Genomic DNA, 12,147 nt, shown 5'->3' on the forward strand with positions numbered 1-12,147 from the left:
GACCTCTTCAGCTCTGTATGCTGAACCAGTGGTGCAGGGATTTCACAAAGATGCATCAATTGATATCTTTAAAACCGTTTGTACGACACTCTCTGACATGGTGGACAGATCATCAACGTTTAGTTCAGGGGGCTTCTTTTGTTCTTCCAACCTGGACTGTGATTTCAACAGATGCAAGTCTGACAGGTTGGGGAGCAGTTTGGGGGTCTCTGACAGCACAAGGGGTTTGGGAATCTCAGGAGGTGAGATTACCAATCAATATTTTGGAACTCCGTGCAATTTTCAGAGCTCTTCAGTCATGGCCTCTTCTAAAGAGAGAATCGTTCATTTGTTTTCAGACAGACAATGTCACAACTGTGGCATATATCAATCATCAAGGAGGGACTCACAGTCCTCTGGCTATGAAAGAAGTATCTCGAATTCTGGTTTGGACGGAATCCAGCTCCTGTCTAATTTCTGCGGTTCATATCCCAGGTATAGACAATTGGGAAGCGGATTATCTCAGCCGCCAAATGTTACATCCGGGCGAATGGTCTCTTCACCCAGAGGTATTTCTTCAGATTGTTCAAATGTGGGGACTTCCAGAAATAGATCTGATGGCTTCTCATCTAAACAAGAAACTTCCCAGGTATCTGTCCAGATCCAGGTATCCTCAAGCGGAAGCAGTGGATGCATTGTCACTTCCTTGGAAGTATCATCCTGCCTATATCTTTCCGCCTCTAGTTCTCCAAGATTCTGAAGGAATGCTCGTTTGTTCTGCTGGTGGCTCCAGCATGGCCTCACAGGTTTTGGTATGCGGATCTTGTCTGGATGGCCTCTTGCCAACCGTGGACTCTTCCGTTAAGACCAGACCTTCTGTCGCAAGGTCCTTTTTTCCATCAGGATCTCAAATCCTTAAATTTAAAGGTATGGAGATTGAACGCTTGATTCTTAGTCAAAGAGGTTTCTCTGACTCTGTGATTAATACTATGTTACAGGCTCATAAATCTGTATCTAGGAAGATATATTATAGAGTCTGGAAGACTTACATTTCTTGGTGTCTTTCTCATCATTTTTCCTGGCATTCTTTTAGAATTCCGAGAATTTTACAGTTTCTTCAGGATGGTTTGGATAAAGGTTTGTCTGCAAGTTCCTTGAAAGGACAAATCTCTGCTCTTTCTGTTCTTTTTTCACAGAAAGATTGCTAATCTTCCTGATATTCATTGTTTTGTACAAGCTTTGGTTCGTATAAAACCTGTCATTAAGTCAATTTCTCCTCCTTGGAGTTTGAATTTGGTTCTGGGGGCTCTTCAAGCTCCTCCATTTGAACCTATGCATTCATTGGACATTAAATTACTTTCTTGGAAAGTTTTGTTTCTTTTGGCCATCTCTTCTGCTAGAAGAGTTTCTGAATTATCTGCTCTTTCTTGTGAGTCTCCTTTTCTGATTTTTCATCAGGATAAGGCGGTGTTGCGAACTTCTTTTCAATTTTTACCTAAGGTTGTTAATTCTAACAACATTTAGTAGAGAAATTGTGGTTCCTTCATTATGTCCTAATCCTAAGAATTCTAAGGAGAAATCATTGCATTCTTTGGATGTAGTTAGAGCTTTGAAATATTATGTTGAAGCTACTAAGAATTTCCGAAAGACTTCTAGTCTTTTTGTTATCTTTTCCGGTTCTAGGAAAGGTCAGAAGGCCTCTGCCATTTATTTGGCATCTTGGTTGAAATCTTTAATTCATCATGCTTATGTCGAGTCGGGCAAAACTCCGCCTCAAAGGATTACAGCTCATTCTACTAGGTCAGTTTCTACTTCCTGGGCTTTTAGGAATGAAGCTTCTGTTGATCAGATTTGCAAAGCAGCAACTTGTTCTTCTTTGCATACTTTTACTAAATTCTAACATTTTGATGTGTTTTCTTCTTCTGAAGCAGTTTTTGGTAGAAAAGTACTTCAGGCAGCTGTTTCAGTTTGATTCTTCTGCTTATAATTTCAGTTTTTTTCATTATAAGATTTAAACTTTATTTTGGGTGTGGATTATTTTCAGCGGAATTGGCTGTCTTTATTTTATCCCTCCCTCTCTAGTGACTCTTGCGTGGAAGATCCACATCTTGGGTAGTCATTATCCCATACGTCACTAGCTCATGGACTCTTGCTAATTACATGAAAGAAAACATAATTTATGTAAGAACTTACCTGATAAATTCATTTCTTTCCTATTAGCAAGAGTCCATGAGGCCCACCCTTTTTTGTGGTGGTTATGATTTTTTTGTATAAAGCACAATTATTCCAATTCCTTATTTTTTATGCTTTCACAGTTTTTTTCTTATCACCCCACTTCTTGGCTATTCGTTAAACTGATTTGTGGGTGTGGTGAGGGGTGTATTTATAGGCATTTTGAGGTTTGGGAAACTTTGCCCCTCCTGGTAGGAATGTATATCCCATACGTCACTAGCTCATGGACTCTTGCTAATATGAAAGAAATTAATTTATCAGGTAAGTTCTTACATAAATTATGTTATTTTAAAAAAAACTTTATGGGCTATATAAATAGATCTACAAAACATTTATGCAAAGAAAAAATGAGTGTATAATGTCCCTTTAAGAGTCTTGCAGGTATAGGTGTACCGCACACTTTTTTGGCCTTACCGCAAACCTACTTATGTAACTTTCGTAAAGGCTTCTTTCTATGGGACTTCCATAGTGCTGGTATTACGAGTTTGTCCTGGGAGGCCAAAAAGTGAGCGTTACACCCTCTACCACCAAGATTCCTAACGCATTTTAAAGTCAGTAGTTATGAGTTTTACGCTACAAAGCCGTAGCATAAAACTCATAACTAAAGTGCTAAAAAGTACACTAAGACCCATAAACTACCGATTAACCCCTAACGTCACTGCAACTATTCTAAATTTATTAACCCTAAAACCCCCTTACTTAAATATAATTTAAATAAATCTAAATAAAATTAATATCATTAACTAAATTATTCCTATTTAAAACTAAATACTTACCTATAAAATAAACCCTAAGCTGGCTACTATATAACTAATAGTTACATTGTATCTAGCTTAGGGTTTATTTTTATTTTACAGGCAAGTTTGTATTTATTTTAACTATGTAGAATAGTTACTAAATAGTTATTAACTATTTAATAACTACCTAGCTAAAATAAATACAAATTACCTGTAAAAAAAACCTAACCTAAGTTACACTAACACTACACTACAATGAAATAACTTACCTAAATTAAATATAATTAAATAAATTAAATACAATTCGCTAAATTACAAAAAAAACAAACACTAAATTACAAAAAATAAAAAACAAATTGCAAGATATTTAAACTAATTACACCTAATCTAAGAGCCCTATCAAAATAAAAAAAGCCCCCCAAAATAAATAAAAACCCTAGCCTAAACTAAACTATCAATAGCTCTTAAAGGGGCCTTTTGCAGGGCATTGCCCCAAAGAAATCAGCTCTTTTACCTATAAAAAAAAATACAAACACCCCCCCAACAGTAAAATCCACCACCCACACAACCAACCCCCCAAATAAAACCCTAACTAGAAAAAAAACTAAGCTCCCCATTGCCCTGAAAAGGGCATTTGGATGGGCATTGCCCTTAAAAGGGCATTTAACTCTATTACTGCCCAAAGCCCTAACCTAAAAAAAAAAAAAACACTTAATACACCCTTAAAAAATCCTAACACTAACCCTGGAAGAGTCACTTACCGGGAGAAGTCTTCATCCAAGCGGCAAGCTGTCCTCAACGAAGCCGGCAGAAGTGGTCATCCAGACGACATCTTCTATCTTCATCCTTCTGACGCGGAGCGGCTCCATCTTCAAGACATCCGGCGCGGAGCATCCTCTTCAATCGACGGCTTCTTCAGAATGTATGTTTCTTTATGTGACGTCCTCCAAGATGGCGTCCCTTAGATTCCGATTGGCTGATAGAATTCTATCAGCCAATCAGAACTAAGGTAGAAAAAATCCTATTGGCTGATCCAATCAGCCAATAGGATTGAGCTGGCATTCTATTGGCTGTTCCAATCAGCCAATAGAATGCAAGCTCAATCCTATTTAGAATAGTGGCGGTAATATTGGGGGCGGCAGATTAGGGGTTAATAAATGTAGGTAGGTTGCGGCGATGTTAGGGGCAGCAGAATAGGGGTTAATAAATATAATGTAGGTGGCGGCGATGTTGGGGGCAGCAAATTAGGGGTTAATAAATATAATGTAGGTGGTGGCGATGTCCGGAGTGGCAGATTAGGGGTTAATAAGTATAATGTAGGTGCCGGCAATGTCGGGGGCGGCAGATTAGGGGTTAATAAGTGTAAGTTTAGGGGTGTATAGAAACGGGGTTCATGTTAGGGTGTTAGATGTAAACATAAAATGTGTTTCCCCATAGGAATCAATTGGGTTGCTGAGTTTTATGCTGCTTTTTGGCAGGTGTTAGACTTTTTCTCAGCCGGTTCTCCCCATTGATGTCTATGAGCACGTATAACAAGCTCACCGCTCACTTAAGCAGCGTACATAAATCTGTGTAATTTTGTAGGATAAGATGAAGCGTCTGGAAGTGGAATTGGATGAAGAGAAGAACACAGTGGAGCTCCTAACAGATAGGGTTAACAGGAGCAGAGAGCAGGTAAGATGGAATGCTTGGATGATGTTGGGAGAAGGGTTGTGTGTGCTTGAAATGAAGAGATTGTCTGATAAAATGTCTGTAGTAATAGGTGGGTGCTAGTGCTACTAATTGTGTTCATAGTCATGGGAGTTGCTGATTACTTCTCTTTGATTCTATGTTTTTTTTTTGTTAATTAGCTGAGACTGTTGTCTATAGCCTAGTATTGCGACATTCTATACCAGGCTTTTAGCTTGACTGGTGACCCCATGTACTGCCAAGTCTGATATCCTTACCCCTTTTTACAGATGGATCAGTTGCGCTCCGAGCTCATGCAGGAGAGATCCAGCCGGCAGGACCTGGAGTGTGACAAAATCTCACTTGAAAGACAGGTAAATAAAAATCCAGCTTGTTATCTGATCTTTCAAGATGTCCTTTTAAGAAATAAGAGTAGGTTGATTCAGTCGTAATTTATACGGATTGCACTTCATGTAAAAAAAGTAAATTACATGGGAACATCTATGATGTAATCAAAGTTGACAAATCTAAAGCTATCTCCGGGAGACAGAATTTGCTCCTATTCTAAGTTTCTTAGTTTCACTCGTCCCTCCCTTCTGTCCCAATATATCTCCCACTCTCACACAATGTTTACTTTGCTCCTTTATTTTTTATTTCTTTCTAATGACACGGTGAGTCTACGGATCATCATAATTACTGTTGGGAATATCACTCCTGGCAAGCGGGAGGAGGCAAAGAGCACCACAGCAAAGCTGTTAAATATCACTTCCCTACCCACAAACCCCAGTCATTATCTTTGCCTGTTGCAAGGAGGTGGTAAAGTTTTAGGTGTCAGATAGAAGATTCTTCAATCAAGATTTTTTTATTTTCTAAAGCAGAGCAAGTTGTTCTGATCTTTCCTAGGGTTTAGCTGTAGTCCATGTCAGTCTCATCAGTAGAGCTGTGGTGGCTTTTAAGCACTTGGAAACTTGTGGGGTTTAATTCTCACTGTGCCTTCCAAATATTGTTGCTGCCCTATCCTGAAAGCCTAATTAGGATTATTCAATCTTTCCTTTGTGTTCTACAGGTCTATGGGGAGAGGATGCCTTCTCATACCTTGTGAGCTGCCCTGCTGCCGGGCAGATTCAAAGTCAGGTAAGTGCCTGTTTTTATTTTTCTTAGATAAGGAAGAATATGGCACTTTGACTGTTATTTTGGGGCCGAAAATCCTATTTGTGTGTTCGCACTGTGGAGAGGCTCTGTTTTATTTGCAGTGGTGTGTTTGCTGCATGTTCTCTGTAAAGTACCGGCTTCTTTTGGAGACAGTAATGGCGGCCGGTCTGTTTGGAACGCCCACGAATAGGAGGGGCAGGTTTCTGAGGCGGCAATTTGGTTGCGCGCCTTTCCGGAACTCTTTCTGTTTGTTCCGGTCTGGAGTGGAGGTTATTTGCAGCGTCTCTAGTTGGGACGCTTTGTAGCTGATTTGCACTCTTTGTTTTTGGATCCGGATCGTTGATTTATCCGGCTTCAGGAGGTCAGGTAGGCACCTCAGCAGGGTGTGCTGAGGTGAGGAGGCTGTCTGAGGGTTATAAGGTGCTGTAGTTTGGCGGTATTTTGTTTTATAGGAAAAATAGCAGAATTTTTTTTTTTTACTTTTAAAATTTAAAGTGAAAGTAACTTTTTTTATTTTTCAAACCTAGGAAGCCAGTTTGATTTGTTTTGGGTTAAGATGGATCAAGAGGCCTTGCAAGACGTTACATGTAGCTTATGCTTTGATTCTAATGTGGAACCTCCAATCCCTTTTTGTTCATCATGTATTGATAGAACATTACATTATAGGGATAAACTTTTTGAATCTGAGCCATCATTAGCTAAGGCGGATGCTGTTCAGGGGTCTCCTGTTAAAGATATGCCGCAGCTTTCTCCTCAAAGGTCTCAAACTTTGGTGTCTACTCATGCAGTGCCCTGTGTTTCTTCTTTTACTCCGGTTGGGGTTACCTTGCAGGGCATTGCTACCCAGATATCCTCTGCGGTAACTGATGCTCTGTCTGCTTTTCCCATGCTGCAGGAGAAGCGTAAGAGGAAATGTAAGGATTCAGTGAGTAAGGTTTCTGACATGGGTATGGCTATGTCGAATGTTTCTTCCCAAAAGTCTAAGGGGGAAGATACTTCAGTAGCGTTTGAGGGGGAAATCTCAGACAGTGTAATTCCTTCTTCTGATGCTGAAGTTGTTTCCTTTAGGTTTAAGCTAGTGCTCCTCCGTTTGTTACTTAAGGAGGTTTTGGCTACTTAAGATGACTCTGACACGACTGTCGTAGTCATTCTTAAGAAATCTAGTAAGCTGAACAAGTACTTTGACGTTCTTTCCGCAGTGGAGGTATTTTCTGTTCCAGACCTTGCTTCAGAGATTATTGCACGGGAGTGGGAGAAGCCTGGGATTCCTTTTTGCCCTTCTCCAATTTTTAAGGAGATGTTTCCAATAGCTGATTCTATTAGGGAGTCTTGGCAGACGGTTCCAAAGGTGGAAGGAGCGAGCAATTTCCACTTTGGCTAAAAGAACCACTATTCCCATAGAAGATAGCAGTTCTTTTAAGGATCCTATGGATAAGAAGTTGGAAGCGTTACTTAAAAGGATGTATGTTCACCAGGGGTTACAGTGGCAACCTGCGGTGTGCATTGCTACCGTCACTAGTGCAGCAGCATATTGGTTTGATGCGTTGTCTGATTCTATTCAAACAGATACTCCCCTTGAAGAGATCCAGGATAGGATCAAGGCGCTTAAGTTGGCTAATTCCTTTATCACGGATGCTTCCTTACAGGTCATCAAGTTGGGAGCAAAGATTTCTGGTTTTGCTGTTCTGGCCCGCAGAGCCTTATGGTTGAAGTCCTGGTCCGCGGATGTGTCCTCCAAGTCTAAGCTTTTGTCGATTTCTTACAAGGGTAAGACCTTGTTTGGGCCGGGTTTAGCTGAGATTATTTCAGATATTACGGAAGGAAAAGGACATTCTCTCCCTCAGGATAAGAGAAATAAGCCGAAAGTTTCGTCAGAGTAATTTTTGTTCATTTCGAAACTTTTCAGGTAAGCCTTCCCCCTCCTCTTCTAAGCAGGAACAGCCCAAGTTCTCCTGGAAGTCCAATCAGTCTTGGAACAAGGGGAAGCAATCTAAGAAGCCTGTTACTGACTCAAAGCCAGCATGAAGGGCCTGCCCCCGATCCGGGAGCGTATTGTGTGGGGGGCAGACTTTCTTTTTTCACTCAAGCTTGGGTTCGGGATGTCCCGGATCCCTGGGCGTTGGACATAGTGTCCCACAGATACAAATTGGAGTTCAAGACCTTTCCCCCTGGGGCAGGTTCTTTCTCTCAAGATTATCTGTAGACCAGATAAAGAGAGAGGCGTTCTTATGCTATGTTCAGGATCTTTCCGACCTGGGAGTGATAGTTCCTGTTCCAAAACAGGAGCAGGGTATGGGATTCTACTCCAATCTGTTTGTGGTTCCCAAAAAGGAGGGACCTTTCAGACCAATTCTAGATCTCAAGAGTGTAAACAAGTTCCTCAGAGTTCCGTCTTTCAAGATGGACACTGTTCGTTCCATTCTTCCTCTGGTTCAAGAGGGCCAGTTCATGACAACAGTAGAGTTGAAGGATGCGTAGCTGCATATTCCCATCCACAGGGACCATCACAAGTTTCTGAGGTTCGCGTTCCTAGACAGACACTTTCAGTTTGTGGCTCTTCCATTCGGTCTTGCAACGGCTCCCAGGATTTTCTCAAAGGTCCTGGGAGCCTTGTTGGCGGTTCTCTTTTTGCGGGGGTTGCTGTGGTGCCTTATCTGGACGACATTCTGGTTCATGCGCCATCTTTTTAACAAGCAAACTCCCACACAGAGATGATGTTGTCTTTTCTATGTTCTCAGGGATGGAAGGTAAATTTGGGAAAAAGTTCCTTGATTCCAGCTACAAGGGTTGTGGTCTTGGGAACCATAATAGATTCCCTATCGATGAAGATTTTTCTGACTGAGGCCAGAAAAACAAAGATCTTCAACTCGTGTCTTGCCCTTCAGTCTTCCCCTCGGCCATCAGTGGCTCAGTGTATGGAGGTAATTGGTCTGATGGTATCGGCTATGGGCATCATACCGTTTGCTCGGTTCCATCTCAGGCCTCTGCAGTTATGCATGATCAGTCAATGGAAGGGGGATTATGTGGACTTGTCTCCGCGAATAAATCTGGATCAGGCAGCAAGGGATTCTCTCCCGTGGTGGTTGTCTCAGGGTCATCTCTCCCAGGAAACCTGCTTCCACAGGCCTTCCTGGGTGATTGTGTCCATGGATGCTAGCCTGCTGGGATGGGGAGCTGTCATACTCTGCAAGGGAGCAGGTTCAGGAGTTGGGAGCTGTTGTGCAGAGGTGTCAGGTTCTGGGGTTAAAGTTGTGTTTTGTTTGCTTGAGTCTTTCCTTTTTGGCATAATTAAACAGGTACAAGGTTTTTGGAAATAAAGGTGATGGTTTTATTGATAGGATAATTAGCAATGCAGAGATATGCAAACTAGATAAGGCAAAGTCTATAGGCTGTAGACTGGAACTCTGTAGTAACAGGCAGGAATACATATCTTTGTAATAACAGGCAGGATACTTGCATATGCTGTAGACTGGAACTCTGTAATATCATGCAGATCTTTGTAATAACAGGCAGGATACTTGCATATGCTGTAGACTGGAACTCTGTAATAACAGGCAGGAATGCAGGTCTTTGCAATAACAGGCAGGATACTTGCATATGCTGTAGACTTGAATTATAGGCTGTATACTGGAACTCTGTAGTAACAGACAGGAATGCATATCTTTGTAATAACAGGCAGGATACTTGCATATGCTGTAGACTGGAACTCTGTAGTAACAGACAGGAATGCAGATCTTTGTAATAACAGGCAGGATACTTGCATATGCTGTAGACTGGAACTCTGTAGTAACAGACAGGAAACTTGCATAGACTGCAAACTGGAAACCTGTAGTAACAGGTAACAAGCAAGCAAAAGTCCTTAGGAATTATCAGGGGATTAGCCAAGATCAATTGCCAGGAAATCCAACAAATCTGTATTTCACTCAGGAAACAGGACCAGAGGGTCTGTCAGAGTATAACACTCAATGTCAAGGCCCAGAACTGCAAGCAAACCTCCCAGATATAGCAGGCTGCTGATTAAATGATTTGTTTCAGCTGGTAAGCAGGTGGAGCCAGAGAGCCAAAGTTGCAGCAAAAAGAAAAACCCAATATTCTTAGCCTGTGATCAAGCCATCTGGTGGCAAAGAGGTAAGACAACAGGCTGGAAAAGAACAGCAGCAGAAATAGAAACAGGTCCCAGGTTCAATTCCAGACTGGATCATGACAGGAGCAGTCTGGAGCTCATTGAGGGCTCAGGGGCTATGGTCTCAGGAGGAGTCTGTTCTCCCCATAAACATTATAGAACTGAGGGCAATCTTCAATGCTCTTCTGGCCTGGCTTCAGCCCAGTTTATCAGGTTTCAGTTGGACAACATAAATTCAGTGGCTTACATCAATCATCAGGGAGGAACTCTGAGTTCCTTGGCCATGACAGAGGTAGCCAAGATTATTCAGTGGGCGGAGACTCACAACTGCTGTCTATCTGCGATCCACATTCCAGGGGTGGACAGTTGGGTGGCGGATTTTCTGAGCAGACTTTTCATCAGGAGAAGTGGGAGCTTCTCCTGGAGGTGTTTTCCAGTCTGATTCTCAAGTGGGGGCAGCCGGAGTTGGATCTCATGGCATTTCGTCAGAATGCCAAGCTCCCGAGGTACGGGTCAAGGTCAAAGGATCCTCAGGCTGTACTGATAGATGCTCTGGCGGTTCCTTGGAATTTCTGTCTGGCATACGTTTGTCCTCTGTTCGCTCTCCTTCCTCGGATCATTGCTCGGATCAGACAGGAGAGGGCATCAGTGATTCTCATTGCGCCGGTGTGGCCTCGCAGAATCTGGTATGCAGATCTGGTGGAGATGTCATCTCTTCCATCTTGGAGACTACTTCATGGGCCCTTCCTTCATCCAAATCTTGTTTCTCTGAAGCTGACTGCTTGGAGATTGAACGCTTGATATTATCATTGAGACCATGATTCAGCCTCGTAAGCCTGTGACAAGAAAGATTTACTATAAGATATGGCGAAAATATCTGTATTGGTGTGAATCAAGAGGTTTCTCTTGGAGTAGAGTTAGGATTCCTAGGATTTTGTCTTTTCTCCAGGAGGGTCTGGAGAAGGGTTTGTCTTCAAGTACTTTGAAGGGTCAAATTTCTGCTTTATCTATTTTGTTACACAAACGTCTGACGGACATGCCAGATGTTCAATCTTTTCGTCAGGCCCTGGTCAGAATCCGGCCTATGTTTAAGTTTGTTACTCTTCCTTGGAGTCTTAAAATGGTTCTTAGAGTTCTTCAACAGGCTCAGTTTGAGCCTATGCATTCTTTGGATATTAAGATGTTATCCTGTAAGGTTTTATTTTTGGTTGCAATTTCTTCGGCTTGAAGAGTTTCTGAGCTTTCAGCGTTGCAGTGTGAATACCCTTACCTTATTTTTCATTCCGATAAGGTGGTCCTGCATACTGCCTTAGGTTTCCTTCCCAAAGTGGTTTCGGATAGGAATATTAATCAGGAGATCGTTGTTCCTTCTTTGTGTCCTAACCCTTCTTCTCATAAAGAGCATTTGTTGCACAACTTGGATGTGGTTCGTGCGTTGAAATATTGATTGCAGGCGACTAAGGGGTTTCGCCAGTCTTCTTTGTTGTTTTTTCTGGGAATCGCAAAGGGTCAGAAAGCTACGGCTACTTCTCTTTCTTTTTGGCTGAGGAGCGTTATTCACTTGGCATGTGAGACTGCTGGACAGCAGCCTCCTGAGAAAATCACGGCTCACTTCACAAGGGTTTTTTCTTCTTCTTGGGCCTTCAAAAATGAAGCTTCTGTGGAACAGATTTTACACACTTTTTCTAAATTTTATAAGTTTGATTCTTTTGCTTCGGCTGAGGCTCCTTTTGGGAGAACGGTTCTTCAAGAAGTGGTGCCTTTTGTTTAGGTTAACTGTCTTGTCCCTCCCTTATCTGTGTCCTCTGGCTTGGGTATTGGTTCCCAACAGTAATTATGATGATCCGTGGACTCACCGTGTCATTATAAAGAAAACAAAATGTATGCTTACCTGATAAATGTATTTATTTATTGACACGGTGCGTCCACGGCCCGCCCTGTATTTTTCAGACACTTTATTTTTCCTATAAACCTCAGGCACCTCTGCACCTTATGTTACTTCCTTCCTCCTTTCCCTTTGGTCGAATGACTGGGGTTTGTGGGTAGGGAAGTGATATGTAACAGCTTTGCTGTGGTGCTCTTTGCCTCCTCCTGCTGGCCAGGAGTGATATTCCCAACAGTAATTATGATAATCCGTGGACTCACCGTGTCAAGAAATAAATAAATATATCAGGTAAGCATAAATTGTCTTTGTTTTATTCATTCTCTGTCTCATCACTCCCATAACCTAAAACACTTACTCCTCCTAACCTGATA

The 12,147-nt window shown here is 41.9% G+C and overlaps 1 protein-coding gene across 2 annotated transcripts in view; it reads left to right on the forward strand.

Annotated features, from left to right (window-relative positions):
- CGN (cingulin) overlaps nt 1-12,147 on the forward strand; it is a 380,943-nt gene that overhangs the window by 297,900 nt on the left and 70,896 nt on the right. For both annotated transcript variants that reach the window (XM_053704018.1, XM_053704029.1), the window contains 2 exons: nt 4,533-4,622; nt 4,907-4,990. In XM_053704018.1, coding sequence (XP_053559993.1) covers nt 4,533-4,622; nt 4,907-4,990 — 174 coding nt within the window. The remainder of the gene's footprint in view (nt 1-4,532; nt 4,623-4,906; nt 4,991-12,147) is intronic.

Source organism: Bombina bombina, chromosome 1, assembly GCF_027579735.1.
Source record: "Bombina bombina isolate aBomBom1 chromosome 1, aBomBom1.pri, whole genome shotgun sequence".
Taxonomy (NCBI): domain Eukaryota; kingdom Metazoa; phylum Chordata; class Amphibia; order Anura; family Bombinatoridae; genus Bombina; species Bombina bombina.